The 15171-nt window shown below is 42.4% G+C and overlaps 1 protein-coding gene and 1 long non-coding RNA gene across 10 annotated transcripts in view; one reads left to right on the top strand and one right to left on the bottom strand.

Moving 5' to 3' along the window:
- Macf1 (microtubule actin crosslinking factor 1) overlaps positions 1-15171 on the bottom strand; it is a 329723-nt gene that overhangs the window by 210638 nt on the left and 103914 nt on the right. Inside the window, exon 1 of one of the 9 annotated variants that reach the window (XM_050161308.1) lies at positions 5435-5722. The exons of the other annotated variants lie outside the window; for them this stretch is intronic. Within the exon in view, the coding sequence (XP_050017265.1) occupies positions 5435-5543 (109 nt within the window). The 5' untranslated portion in view covers positions 5544-5722. Of the gene's footprint in view, positions 1-5434; positions 5723-15171 lie in introns of those variants that run through there. 9 annotated transcript variants of the gene reach the window in all.
- LOC126513138 (uncharacterized) lies at positions 5258-14440 on the top strand. The gene is made up of 4 exons (XR_007595249.1): positions 5258-5489; positions 7260-7384; positions 11205-11302; positions 13620-14440. It is a non-coding gene; the product is annotated as an uncharacterized lncRNA (long non-coding RNA).

The following is a 15171-nucleotide window of genomic DNA, read 5'->3' as shown; positions in this document are numbered from 1 at the left end:
CCCTTACATTACTCCATTCAACACAAACTGCCAGGGCAGTAACTACTTTGAGAACAAGCACCAAGGAAACCAGTTGAAAAGAGAATATAGGCACTTCAAGGGAGATAGCTAAACATTTTAAATAACTCTAGAATATTAGGTGCTTGTTAGGCTAATGAACCTGAAAGTGTCAGGAAGGTACAAATCATAAAAACCCTTTCATGTGGCTGGAGAGATGGCTGCTCTTTAGGGACCAGGGTTCAATTCTCAGCACCCACATGGTAGCTCAAAACTGTAACTCCAGCTCCAGGGGATCTGATACCTTCACACCAGTGCACATAAAATAAAGTTAAATAAAAATGTTATGCTGAAAAATTTTCTTCAAAAAGCAAGGAGAAGCTGGGCAGAGGTGAAGTACACCTTTAATCCCAGCACTCAGGAGGCAGAGACAGGCAGATCTCCGAGTTCATGGTCCTTCTGTTCTCTACAGAGCAAGTTCCAAGACAGTCAGGGTTAGATAGAGAAATTCTGTCTTGAAAAAAAGAAAAAAGAAAAAAGAAAAACAAAAGGAAAGAAAGAGAAGATCTAAATAAGTTAAACAGGATAATAACAGACAATTCTATGTAAACAGGAGAGCAACACAGACAACTCTGTTTTGAATAGATGGTGCTGTGTATGTCTGTGGCCATGTGGAGGCCAGGGAACACCTTTGTGGAGGCGGTTCTCACCTTTTACCTTTACATGGGCTCTGGGGACTGAACTCAGGCCACCAGTCTTGCATAGCAAGTGCCTTTCCTCACCAAGCCATCTTCAGCCCAACTCTGTATGCTAGGGAGATCATCCCGGCTCCCATGAGGACACAGGATGAAGTGGAGTGGGGGTAGGGGCAGTTTCAACAGAAGTAGAGGAGTAACAGAAGACTCAAGACAGCAGTAAATTTGAGAACAGGAAGATATGTAAGTGTTGGCAGCTCACATTTAAATACTTAAAATGTAAATATTTGAAAATATTTCAAATTCTAAATGCTAATTGAATGTTTACAAACTGCCAGTGCCTTCTTATATCTTGTCTACATCTCTCCTAAGAAATGGTGACTTGAGAATATGGCCCTAAATCTAGGGCCTTGCATTCTATAACCAGATCTCACTCCCAGTGGTTTCTTCCCCACCTTTCTGCTGTATTCTGGTATGCATGCGTGTACACACACACACACACACACACACACACACACACACACACACACACCACGAACACATAGGGCATCACATTTTCAAAGTAAAAACAATAAACTAATCCACTTGGGTGGATTCGTCCATGACCATCATGGTGGGGAGCATGGGAGCAGACAGACAATCATGGCTGCAGTAGTAGCTGGGAACTCACCTCTGATCTGCAAATTGCAGGCAGAGGAGAGGGAGGAAACAGACTTGGCCTAATTTGGGCTTTTTTTTTTAAATATTTATTTATTTATTATGTATACAATATTCTGTGTGTATGCCTGCAGGCCAGAAGAGGACACCAGAGCTCATTACAGATGGTTGTGAGCCACCATGTGGTTGCTGGGAATTGAACTCAGGACCTTTGGAAGAGCAGGCAATGCTCTTAACCTCTGAGCCATCTCTCCAGCCCTAATTTGGGCTTTTGAAACTTCAAAATTCAACCCCAGTGACACATCTTCTCCAGCAAGATCATACCTCCTAAGCCTTCCTAAACATTTCTACTATCTAGAGACTAAGCACTCAAATATGAGCCAATGGGGCCATTCTCATTCAAACTATCACAAATGTCTTATGAAAAAATGTAATACTAAGTAGGACATTGGATCTGTTAATATATATGGACCCTGCCCATCTTTAAAGCAAAACCTAACATTCTATCCACTCTAAGGGTGTGTGAAACAAATACCTACCCAGACAATGAGGCTCTGCCAGAACATGGGGTCCCAGGATTGTCCCAGCAACACACATTTCTGATGTAATACTTTTGTCACAGTGTAGTTCTGGCTGTACCAGAACTCACTCTGTAGAGGCTGGCCTCAAACTCACAGAGATCCACCTCCCTCTGCCACCTGAGTGCTGAGATTAAAGCCTTTTTGTTTATTTGTTGGTTGGTTGGTTGGTTGGTTTGGTTTTTGAAAAAGAAAGTGTTTCTCTATGTAGCCCTGGCTATCCTAGAACTAACTCTCTATGTAGAACTCTAGCCTTGAACTCAGAGAGGGGCCTGTACCACCATACTCAGTCACAACACTCTTTTACCCTGGGGGCGCACGCCTATAATCCCAGCATTTGGGAGGATCATGAATGAGTTCAAAGAACACTTGGGCTAGACAATGAGACTCTATCTTAAAAAACTAAAAGGAGGGGGGCATATTGAGTTCATCATATAAAACATAAACAAATAACATAAGTCAATTTATGTGTTCAGATTTACTTTTGGGGGCGGGGGTTTGAGACAGGGTTTTCTGGTTTCTCTGTGTAACAGCCCTGTTTGTCCTAGATTTAGCTCTTGTAGACCTGGCTGTCCTCGAACTCACAAAGATCCGCTTGTTTCTGTCTCCCAAGTGTTGGTATTAAAGGAGTGCGCCACCACCACCTGGCACATCACTTATTTTAAAGCAATCATGATGACACCAACCAGATAATTTTGACTGTTGGGGAATTTCAGTAGCATCAGCATCTGGCTTATTTCTGTGTTGTGTTTTATTGACAAGATTCAATACTTTTTTTTAAGACTCAGTACTTTTAAGACTGGTACATACAAATAAATAGAAACAAACATAGGGTTAAAGGAATGACTTGGTGGTAAAGAGCACTTGCTGCTATTGCAAAGGACCTAGGTTTCATCCTCAGCACCCACCAATCTATACTCCAGTTTCAGGGGATCCAATGACCTCTTCTGACCTTCAAGGGCACTAAGCATGCACCAAAAGGTACATATGCATACACGCAGGAAAAACACTCATACAAATAAAGTAAAACAGAAATAAACATCATCACCATTTCTCAAAAATAAACCAATATAAAATCTTCAAATAACTAAATATATTTTAAAATTCAATGTCTTAGCCAGGCGGTGGTGGCACACGCCTTTAATCCCAGCACTCGGGAGGCAGAGGCAGGCAGATCTCTGTGAGTTCGAGGCCAGCCTGGTCTACAAGAGCTAGTTCCAGGACGGGAACCAAAAAGGCTACGGAGAAACCCTGTCTCGAAAATTCAAAAATAAAATAAAATTCAATGCCTTCAATAGCTAAAACCATGCCCATTATTCATACTGTGGAAATACGAATAAAGTGAGACAAGAAGCGCAAGACCCTCCACAGACTACAGCAGTGTGTCACCCACACAGTTACGGTTAAACACCTGACCCACAACTGAGCCTTGTCTGTCATGTTCCATATGTTCTAATCAAATAACAAAAACAGACCAGGTAAAAAAGACAATATTCAGGCAGATGTGGTATCACATCCTATAATCCCACCACTTGAAAGCTGAAGCAGGAGGGTTTTAAAATCTCAACCAGAGACAGAAAACAAGAATTTTCCTGTTTATCATTATACACACACACACACAATTTATGAGCAATACAAATATACAGGGATGGTAAAGAAATCTTAGTCTGGTTATGTTCATTTGGCAACTACTAATTAGAGTGTACGCATTATTTCCAAAAACCACTTCAACAGACAAAATACACACTAAAATTGAAATGATAATAAAAATGGTTCAGAATCCCCTAAGTACTTCCATGTATGATTTGGTATCCACTGTTTCCAACTAAAAAGTCACCATCATCTAATTTTAAGGATAAATCAAACACAGTGCACCCCCAATATAGGTATTAGGGCCAAAGCCATTTCACTAATAAAAGGCTTTAGAAGGCATTTATCTTCTTTTAATTTCTATGTACTTTATTGTTGCTAGTGAAGTTAATATTTTAAAACATAAAAATGAAAGTACTTAAAAAGGATTCGATGGCTCTTAAATTCCATAGAACATCCTATACTAAAGATAAACTTTAAAGCCATTAGCCAATCTCGTTACCATAATGCACTAGAAGGGAAAACAGCAGACTCCATCTAAACATTATTTTCTTTTTATAAATGATAAATCACAGGTTCAAACATTGCCCACCCTTTTCTTTTTTGCAGTGTTGGGAACTGAACCCAGGGGGCTCATACTAAGCAAATCCTGCCTCTGTGGTTGTTTTGAGACAAAATCTCCCTATGTAATAGGCTGCTCTTGACCTCAAGATCTTCCAGCCTTAGCTTTCTCAGTTCTAGAATTGCAGGTGTGTGCAAAGGGACTCCACCACCCATCTCTTTCTAAGCTCAAATACAGGAATGTCACTTTGGGGTACCCCTTAAACACAGCACCATACAAGTACACATAATTGTAAATGTCTCTGTTTCTGCTGATAGAGCCACATACTGAACCTGAATACTTAGCCAACAGCTTTTCTGGGAGTTACTGGAAAGGACGCTGGGCAATGACTGCATCTAATTCTAATTCCGTCAGGCATTCATGAACTTTTAATAGAAAGATAAGTAATAGGTCACCAAGTCCCCATCTTAGCTTATAAGAGACCAGTAACAAGTATCTAAATAGTCTAGCATGAAGGTAGTGAGCTGGTAACAGGGACAATATTAAAAGCACCAAGGTCCAAGGGTATATACTCCAGGACAATTAAGCTTTCTAATGCTCATCTATAGCATCTCAGAATCAGCTGTACAGGTGGCAGTTAGAAATCAATGTATAATATAACAGCAAGAGAGAGTTCTAGTGCCATAATTATCAGAGCCTGATTTCCTGGGGAAAACAAGCACAAGCTTCCTAACATTTATGGCTTAGGCATAGCTAGACTGTGAAGTGCCCCAGAAGGAACAGCATCAACTCCATCAAAGAACAACACAGACTGTATCTCGGGAAAGATACCACGAAACCCTTTCTTGTACTGACCCTCCTGACCCTCCTCTGTCTTAAATACACCAATCCCATACTTCAGAGGATGGTGACAGGCCTCCAAAACTCCACTTGGAGACTGAGAACACAAAGTAAGAAAGGACTTGATCCTCTGAAGCAGGACACATGTTAGAATAGTGCTCACTTCCCTTCAGCTGTGAGTCCAGCAACCTCGGTCAGTGTCACAGAACAGGAAGGAGGAGTCTGGATCCCGGATGATCCAGAACAGCCATTTCCTAGGTTGATGTTCTCCCCCGCCCCCCCCCCCTACTCTGTGTGTGTGTGTGTGTGTGTGTGTGTGTGTGTGTGTGTGTGTGATGCGCACATGCATCTCTCTTTCTGTCTGTCTCTCCCTCCCTGCCCCAACCCCCCACAGCACACCGGCAGAAGGGTGCACTGGCCCTTTAAGAAAAACAAGTGAGCAGGAAGACCTCCGGCATCCACCGCACCCTCAGAGCCCCGTTGAAGATTAAAGAAGGGAGGCACCGCTAAGTTACCTGCTCTGTCTCTGACACATCTCTTCCAATACAGAACACCAGCAATTCCAAGAATGTGAGTCAAAATAAAGATGGTTGGCGGCAAATAAGATGAATCTAAAAGAGGCATTTCCAGGACTGTGTTTCTCCTCTTGCTAGCCACAGGCAGAGCCCAGTGCTGACCCTGGATGCCTTTCTCCTGAGGTTACTGCTGTTCCTCACTATCAGCTCAGCGGCAGAGGCAGATGCCTGGGTTTAACGTAGTAAGAAACTTCTGGCAGCTTCTTCCATCTCGCCTCTGCCTGTTTTCAGCAAACGGCGGCAGACTGGGACTAAAACTGCACAGTGAGTCTCAGACAAAGGCCAGGAAACAACTGGTCAGCGGGGGAGGGGAAAAGAAAGGAGGAAGAAAAGTAAAAAGGAGGGCTAAGTCAATGTCAAGCTGACTCAAACCTCTATGTTTGGCATCCTCTGGCCAGCTTAAACAAACCTCAGACCCTTCTACAAGAAGGGAGGGTGTAGGACCAGAGGACGTCACACTCTGAACTTTCCATTCCCCGCCTGGTTGGAATGCCAAACTTCAGGATGCAGGCAGAAGGAAAGAGTCACAGAAGCACTAGAGAAACTCCCGCAGGGAGGAGGCAAAGGACACGAGAGCCTTGGCACAGACAGACAACAACTTTAGACAAGAGCACAGGAAGGAGGATGCACACAGACCCCAGCTGACAGACAGACCCGAGGACTGGGCATCCAGCGGAGCAAACTGCTCTACAAGTTTTGGGGGCTGAGGAGAAACAACAAAAGACCTATCACCAGCTGTTATGTAGTCAGTACACAGAACACCAAGGCAGAAGGATCAGGAGTTTGCCGTCAGCATGGACTACGGAGTGAGATCCTATTTACTTTAAAAAAAAAAAAAATGGTAGGGGCTGCTTTACATATCTGTTGCTCTATTATTTCCCTGGTAAAAGGGAAAGATTTTAATCTATTGCCCAAGATGACAACGTGTTTTGATGGAGGACTGAATACAATAGGAGCTTTTAAATCCAGCATCATCTACAATTGTGTGCGCCTCTGTATTTCACCACCTAATGTGGTGCTTCTGCCTGTAAGGAAGAGCAGGGCTGCAGGGCTGGATAGATGGCCCAGTGCTTATGAGAGTGTACTGCTCTTGCAAATGTGGTTCCCAGTATCCCCATCTGGTGGTTCATAACCACCAGAACTCTAGCTCCAAGGAAATCAGATGCCCTCTTCTAGTTTCCATGGGCACTGTACACATGTGGCACACACACATATACATGTGAGAAAATAATAAAATAATTTTTAAAGAGCTGAACTAGAAAGATGAATCAGTGGTTAAGAACACTGACTGCTCCTGCAGAGACCTAGGGTTCAGTTCCCAGCACCTACATGATGGCTCACAACCACCTGTAATTTCAGTTTCGGGGAATCAACGCCTTCTAACACGAAGGCACCAGACATGTACATGATACAGATGAACATACAGGCAAAACAAATAAAATAAATAAGAATTTCAGCTGTCAGGGTTTGTTGACAAAAAAGAAAGGAGGGAATGGTGGGAGAGGGAGAAAAGACCAGGGTCTTGGCTGAGAAGCTGAAGGCTGTCTGGGAAGCAGAGGCTCCAGGGTTGGCAGGTAGCTGTGACTGGCTGTTCACTGTATGGGAGGCAAATGTGTAAAAAAATGGCCTTTTGGATTGTAGTTTTGAAATGCCAACTAGATGTTGAAATAGAACATTGAACAAACAATGGAGCACACTATTCTAGAGTTCAGATATGCTCACACTTGGTCTTCAAACCCAGGAGACTTTACGATGTCATTTACAGAGTAAACATGAAGAGGGAAAAGATCAAGAGCAAGGGTTAAGCCCTAGAAAACCTCCAGCCTGAGATGTGAAAGAATAAAACAGCATCAGAAGTGGAGACCAAAGGGCATGCTGTCCCAGGAGCAGGTGAGGACTGAGATTGACTGTCCCCTGGTGGAGGTCACTAAGTTCTTCATAAGGGAAGTATTGATAAAGTAGAGAAAATGCCCAATCAGAGTAAACCAAGAACAGATGGAAGGAGAAGAATCCGTGACAAGTGACGACAACTCTGTCAAGGAGTCTTGCAGTAAGAGAGACGTGTTAGCAAAAAAGAACTCTTCTTAGCATGTGCGAGGTAATGAACATAACAGTGTTTGTTAGAAATAAACATTGAAGAATACAAATCAATGGCACAGTACCGTGAAACTGAGTTGTGCTCCCTTTTTCTCTAAAACAGAGCACTTCATTCAATTAAGAAGTAGGGGTTCACAGAGCTTCATTCACTCAATAAAAAAAACACAGCCTTAAATAAAGATGCCCTGGATACAAAGATAGCTGCTTCCCCACAGTGGGGAAGCAAGCAGAGAAACTCCTCAGCTATGGTGTCCATAAATGGATTTGCTTGGAAGGAAAACTAACATTTATTATGCAGCCACTATAAAGCTGCTTCAGGGTCAGGGGTGGTGGCGCACACCTTTAATCCCAGCACAGGCAGGCAGATCTCTGTGAATTCAAGATTAGTCTGGCCTACACAGTGAGTTTAGGCCAGTCAGGGATATACATTGAGACTCTGTCTCAAACACAAAACAACACATCAAAAACCTCCATATGTTATTTCATTTCATCTCTATGCTATCCCTGGGAAGGATATGGTCTACCTTAGATACATGACATCTCTGCACACAACAGGTAGAATCCTCCAGTCTGCAGCTTTCCCAAGCATATATGTGTATATTTTTGTGAAGGCAAAAGGGGAACCGCCTTTGAGAAAATAAAATAGATATATCACTTAGTGAAAATGAGAGATCTGTGCTCCGTCACTTACAGGAAGTGGTTAGAGGCTGGCAGAAGGGAGAGGCTAGTTTTCTTTTTAGATATCATTCACTATACACAGAACAAGTCACTAAATGTCATGTTTAGCACCCAGAATGTTCCTACCTAACAGCAAAAGGACAGGGCCCTAAACCACCAAAGCACACATCCACACCCAAATATACCTGCAGGAATAAACTTAGTAGAAGAAAGGCGTATTATAGAGAGAACTAGAAACCTTAGGTTTCTGGAACTGTCAGGATCCAGACATCAAGGTGTAGCCCGGAAACTCTTGTGGCCTACATTCTCCTGTGAGTACTTGGCATCTAACTGTCAAAGGGCAGAGGATGTGATCTTCACACAAGTGAATTAGGAGACATCCATGACCATCTCCGTGATACTGAGACAATGCTAAACAACACCAAGGCCTAGAACATCTACAAATATTCCACATATTCAAGCATTCATTGGACATAATAAAATAGCAAAAATTTCCTGTTTCTTACTCGGCAAACCTGAGACATTAGCATTCTCATAGCCAAATGGGCCTGTTTCACATCTAGATTATCAGCTATAAAGCATTTAGTGCCTGTGGGTAATTTATTCAACTTAAGGAAACCTCTACTTCTTTATCTGAAAATGATGATAACAGAACATGTCTTAATAAAGTTATGTGAGGATTAAATGACTTAATGCACTCAAGGTGCTTGACATATCCAATAATTAATGGTCATTATTGTCATTGCTCAGACTGCACAAAACTTTGGCAAACTGGTATCTGATCTCATCATCTCAACAACCTCACCTAACCTACCTAATTCCAGTCTCTCTCCTTCCAATCCTGACCTTAGTCACTACAAGATTAATCTCTTTGGTACATAAAAAATGACTAGTACATCTTAAATATTCCATTCCTTATTTGCAATTTTTAAATATTTATTTATTTTGATTTTACATTGTTGAGTGTTTTAAGTCTGAATGCATGCTGTGCACTACGTGCATGCAATGCCTATAGAGGCCAGAAGGGGGCACTGGAGTCTCTGGACTGGAATTACTGCTGGCCAAGATGGTTGTCAGCCATCATGTGGGTACTGCAAGTTCTCTTAACCACTAAGCCATCTCTCCAGCCACACTTAATTAGTAATGTTTTCTAAAGTTTCTGGTTTCTTCCTGCCAGGAATTTAAGCCCCAAACTGCCTGGCTTTACAATATTCTTCACATTTGCATTGTGCTATTTCTCCGGTCAATCACTGAACACGAATCAGATTTCTAGTAATCATCAAGACCAGTATATCTACAGAATTTCCCCGGCTCCTCTTCCTTTATTATTTTATATTTCATCTGTCTTCCATGATGTTTAGGACTTTATAATGCAGTTGAACACATTCTTTTAATCCCTCACTAGATTGCTTTAAGTTATTTTTAAAGGTGTATGAGTGTTTGCCTGAATGTATACATGTATACCATATGCTTAGGGCCCAAAAAAGCCAGAAGGGGGCAGCAGATCCGCTCAAACTAGACTTACAGATAGCTGTGAGTTGCCACGTGAGTACTGGGTCCTCTGCAAGGACAGCAAGTACTCCTAATCAATGAGTCATCTTTTCATCCCCCTTGATTTTGTTGAAGCTAGATGAATGCCTGTTGGGGAATATTTTCAGGTGTGTGACTTTTGTGTATGTTGCATTTGTTTAAGTCTTTGAAGCTGTAATTCTTTGCCTGTCTAAAAGCTTGATGGTCTAATGAACAATAGCAAGGCAAGAGCAAGGATAGGCGGGGCTGGCAGGCAGATAGAATAAATAAAAAGAGAAACAAGAGGAGGAAGATATCAGGGGCCAGACACAGAGTAAGAAGGAAAGGTAGCCAGGAATAGAGAAAGATAAAAGCCCCAAGGCCAAAGACTGATGGGATTTTTGTTTGTTTTGTTTTTCCTTGAGACAGTGTTTCTCTGTGTAACAGTTCTGGTTATTCTGAAACTCCCTTTGTAGACCAGGCTGGTCTCAAACTCACAGAGATCCACCTGCCTCTACCTCCCAAGTGTTGGGAATAAAGGCCAGCACCACCACTGCCCTGCATAGATGGAATAATTTAAATTGGGAAAAATGGGCAAGAAACAAGTCAAACTAAGGCTGGGCATTCATAACTAAGAATAAGTCTTGGAGTATGATTTACTTGGAAGTTGGGTGGCAGACCCCCCAAAGAGTAAAATAGACAACAAATGCCTGTATGTTTTTCATAAAATCTTAATAACTGGATATTTGTGGAGTGAGCAAATAGATATTGAACAAAAGGGTCTAAAAAGTGCTATATAAGAGTTAGGTGATAGAACACTTACTATGTAAGAGCTCAGTGGTAGAACACTTACCTAGCATGCTCAAGACCCTGAATTTGACTTAGTACCATGGAAGGAAGGGAGAGAGTGACAGACGGAGGGAAGGAAGGGGGTACATAAGGGGAAACAAACTCAAAAGAGTAAAACTGAGACCAACAAATCAGGAATATTCCCAAATATGAAAGCTTCAGTTCCTTCTGAGACTACACCTACTTCACAGAGTTAGAGGACCATTCACCTCAGCACAGGGACAACTCCAAGAGTTCTAAGTAGTCAGGTCCCTCAGGCAATAAGCACAAAGTGAGGAGTCAAACCACCTCTACTGATGGACCTTCAGATCTACCTGGGAACTTAGAGAAAGATGACCCTGAGGACACATGTGCAAGCTTTCCTCTTTCCTGGAGCTGTAACGAAGCCAGGCACATCTTTAGTCCCAGCACTCGGGAGGTAGAAGTAGGTGGATCTCTGTGAGTTTGAGGCCAACCTAGTCTATAAAGTGAGTTCCAGAGGAAGAGATATGGTGTGGGAGGTCCTTCTGTCTGTGTGTTGCTTTTATTGGTTAAATAAAATTGGTTGAATAAAGAAACTGCCTTTGCCTGTCAATAGTTACGGAGGTGGAGAAGACGGAACTGAATGCTGGGAAGAAGTCAGAGTCAGAGAGACACTATGGAGCCGCCAGAGTCAAACATGCTGAAACTTTGCCGGTAAGCCACTGCCACATGGCGATACACAGATTAGTAGAAATGGGTTAAATTAATATGTAAGAGTTAGCCAATAAGAAGCTAGAGCTAATGGGCCAAGCAGTGATTTAATTAATACAGTTTCTGTGTGAATATTTCTGGTCTAAGCTAGCCGGGTGGCTAGGAACCAACAAGCGGTCTCTTCCTACAGAGATGGAGGAAGGGGGGGGGGAGGGAGAAACTGGTGTATTAATTCAGAAGCTCTACTTCTGGAATTCTTTCCAGATATGGATTATGCCTGGAATAGCTCTGGACACTTTGCCCAGTTCAGCAGTTGCGGCTCTTAAGAAAGGCAAAGATAAGAGAAATGATAAGCTGTGGGACAGAGTACAAAATGAAGTGGGGGTGACCTGGGAAAGCAGTCTCTATCAGTCAGTCAATCTGTCTGTCTGTCTCTTTCCCTCTGACCAAGACTTTAATATGATCTGTTAACCAAATCTACTTCCAAATTCTGGCTTCATACTGAGGGAGGTGGCCCTTGTATGTAATCAGGAAGCTGTGAAGGGGGCATCCAGAGTTCAAAGCCCTTAGCTACATACTGAGTTGGAGGCCAGCCTCCTTATATGAGACATTGCATGCTGCCCCCTCCCACCACCACCACCACTGAGTTCTGGATTCATCTCTAGTTGTGTTTCTTTGAAGCAATTCTTACATTCTGTAATCCTTAGTTTTCTCTACTGTAAAAGGGAAGTATTAAAGATAAACTTCGGATGTCCTGAGATACCTTTAACACAAGAAGGTAGTACAATTACTTGGCAGGTCTGTATCTACAGTAGGTAGAGATGTTCAAGTCCCAGCTGACCATGAGACGTACACAAACTATCCACTGAAACCAGGCTTTGGCCTACAACAGCTAATTTTAGTTCCCTAACAGTTTTTCAGACCCTGGCAATAACCCTAAATGAAAAGGAAGAATTTGTCAATGAAAACAAAGGTAGACCCGTGAGATTCCTTCCAACTGCTGACTTCTTAAGCCTGGTCAAGACTCAAATCTAAGCCAGGCATGCTGTTACACACCTTTAATCCCAATAGACAGAGGCCAGCCTGGTCTACACAGTGAGTGCCAGACCACCCAGGGCTACAGTGAAACCCTCTCTCAAAAAAAAAAAAAATCCAATCTATCACATTAGAACTATTTCATTCTTTCTTTAGAGTCTACCACCAGGCTCTGCTTCTAGTTAATAACACCTTTGCCCTAATGACCCCTACCCAGACCTAATTACCCCTGCCCAGAATTCAAGGATCAACACCACATAAAATATACTCAATAGGCATTCCCCCATGAGTACATTCATAATTATGGGATCGTGACAAAGCTACCTACTATTCTGTGCTTTGGGTCCATAATAGGGATGAAGGGAGGGAGTGGGGAGAGAAAGATGGGCAGTGGGGAGAGAAACTTTCTCAGAGTAGCTACCCAGGTTAAAGAATTCCTGCATTTCCTTTGTCCATTCTCCTCCATTTCTCAAAGACCTACTCCTCAAAGCAAGGCATGGAGACAAGCCTGTAATCCAAGCACTTGGTAGGTAAAATAAGAAGAATCAGGAGTTCAAGGCCAGCCTCAGCTACACAGTAAATACCACAGTATCCAGGGCTACATAAACAAGCAAAATAACAAAATAACAAAAAAAGAAAAAGAAAGAAAAGAAGAGAAAAGAAAAGAAAGAAGGAAGGAAGGAAGGAAGGAAGGAAGGAAGGAAGGAAGGAAGAAAGAAAGAAAGAAAGAAAGAAAGAAAGAAAGAAAGAAAGAAAGAAAGAAAGAGAAACTGAAATTAAACAAAAGCAATTTCTCTCCACCTTGGTTTCATTCTTTACCAAGCATCTGGAGAGGCACATCCAGCACACCTGTAACCCCAGCACCTGGAAGGCAGAAGCAGGAGGCTCACTTGAGTTCTGGAGACCAGCTTAGACAACAGAGCAAAACTTCATCTCTAAATAGAACAGAAATGCCTGGTGTCTGGAATAAATGATCTTCAAACACTCAGTAAGCTCACAAAGTTTTTACTATAAGCTCCAATTTTTTTGCTAACGCTCTAATGTGTATGCATAAAATGTGTGTCATTCCTGCACCAATGCACTTGGGATAACATCTGATAGACAGGAAATCTGGTCTACCATAGGCTTAGTGAGTCTCATCTGGAGCCCAAACCCCCCAGTGACCCCTACTGGACAAAGACAGATACAGAAGACTAAACTGTCTGTTGCATTTCTTCTAGTAAAATATACACAGAACCTTGATCATGCAAGCTCAAGCCTGTCTTAACATGTTCCTACGGCACAGGAGGAACAGTGACGGTCCTTTCATGGGAACGGCATCACCAGAAAGCCAGTGGAAGCCAGTGTCTGGGCTGTAATGAGTCCTCCAAGAAAAAGAACAGACAGAGAAGGTGCAGTCACTATCCCTGACCTTCTTGAGCACCCCCTTCCACTGCTGTGGTGACACACTCTCAGAAGAGCCCGGGAACTCATTGCAGTCAGGGCCACTCAGCATGCCTGGTGAGTAATACTTCCCCAGAGTATCCTCCCAGCTGCCCATGACTGAACAAGTCATAAAAGGAAATCTGGGTAACAGTGTCAGTTTTAAGAAAAACACATGGCCCATCCTGAAAACAGACAGTTCTCTAAATAGTGACTATTTAGAGATAGTAATAAAATAATTTCAACCCCTGTAGGGCTTAGAATTACAGTGAATTCACTCCAGTGTCAGTTGGTAGCAGTGCAGAAACAGAAAAAGGTAAAAATGTCAATTAGTAAAACAAGTCCTGATGTGGGATTCTCCTCTGTGTATTTTATTGCACTGGTTAATAAAGAAGCTACTTTGACCTATAGCAGGGCAGAATATAGCCAGGCTGGAAGAGATATATAAAGAAAGAGTAGGAGGAGTCAGAATAGTTTCCAAAGGAGACAGATACCAGATCCTTCCCAGTAAACCTCAGCCTCATGCCAATACACAGATTAATAGAAACGGGTTTATTTAAGACATAAGAGTTAGTTAATAAGAATCCTGAGCTAGCAAACTTAGACAACAATAAGGACACTAAGAGAGACTTACATAGATCTAAGCTACATGGGAAGTAGAAAGTAGAAAAAGACAAGATCCCCTGTGTAAATTGGGAGCATGGGGATCTTGGGGGAGGACTGAAGTGGGGAGGGGAGAATCAGGGAGGGAAGCAGAGAAAAATGTAGAGCTCAATAAATATCAATAAAAATGCATAAAAAAAGGATCCTGAGCTAATAGGCCAAACTGTGTTGTAATTAATGTGGTTTCTGTGTGACTATTTGAGTCTGAGCAGTCGGGAAACTATCTGTGAACAGTCTCCACCTACAAAGCCTTTCTCTGGAAACTGGAGGCCACAGTTTCTAATTTGCATAAAACCAAAAGTGATGGGCATGAGGCAAAGCAAGCTAACCCAGGGAGTTGGTTACAGGTCATGCACTGCTTTATCTGGTAGAGACAACAAGCTAGTCCCATGATCACAGCGTGAGGGCAAAGCCCAGATCTGTCATTTCAGAGGAAGGGAAGACCTTGTGTTTACCTGCCAACCTCAAACGCCCAAAGGATAGTTGAGAAAAAGAAGAGCATCTGCATTACTGGTCAGTGAGCAACAGGCATCTGGACACTTAACATTTCCTGTTCAGGTGACAGCTGAAGCTCAGTTTTCTTCCATCTGGGGTATATGAAGTTCTGACTCTTAAAAACAAAAATCTGGAATTTACTCCAATAATCTCAGAATAGATTCTAAGAGCTGTCGGGCAGGTGAGAAAATTTGTGGCTAAACTTTTGTCAGTTTACTTCAAAAATATTTCCAGGGGCTGGAGAGATGGCTCAGCAC

The sequence above is a fragment of the Alexandromys fortis genome, unplaced genomic scaffold (genome assembly GCF_014885135.2).
Source record: "Alexandromys fortis isolate MF-2015 unplaced genomic scaffold, M_Fortis_MF-2015_v1.1 scaffold_122, whole genome shotgun sequence".
In the NCBI taxonomy this organism is placed as follows: domain Eukaryota; kingdom Metazoa; phylum Chordata; class Mammalia; order Rodentia; family Cricetidae; genus Alexandromys; species Alexandromys fortis.
Note: the sequence above shows the minus strand (reverse complement) of the source record. Positions and strands in the feature narration are given on the sequence as shown.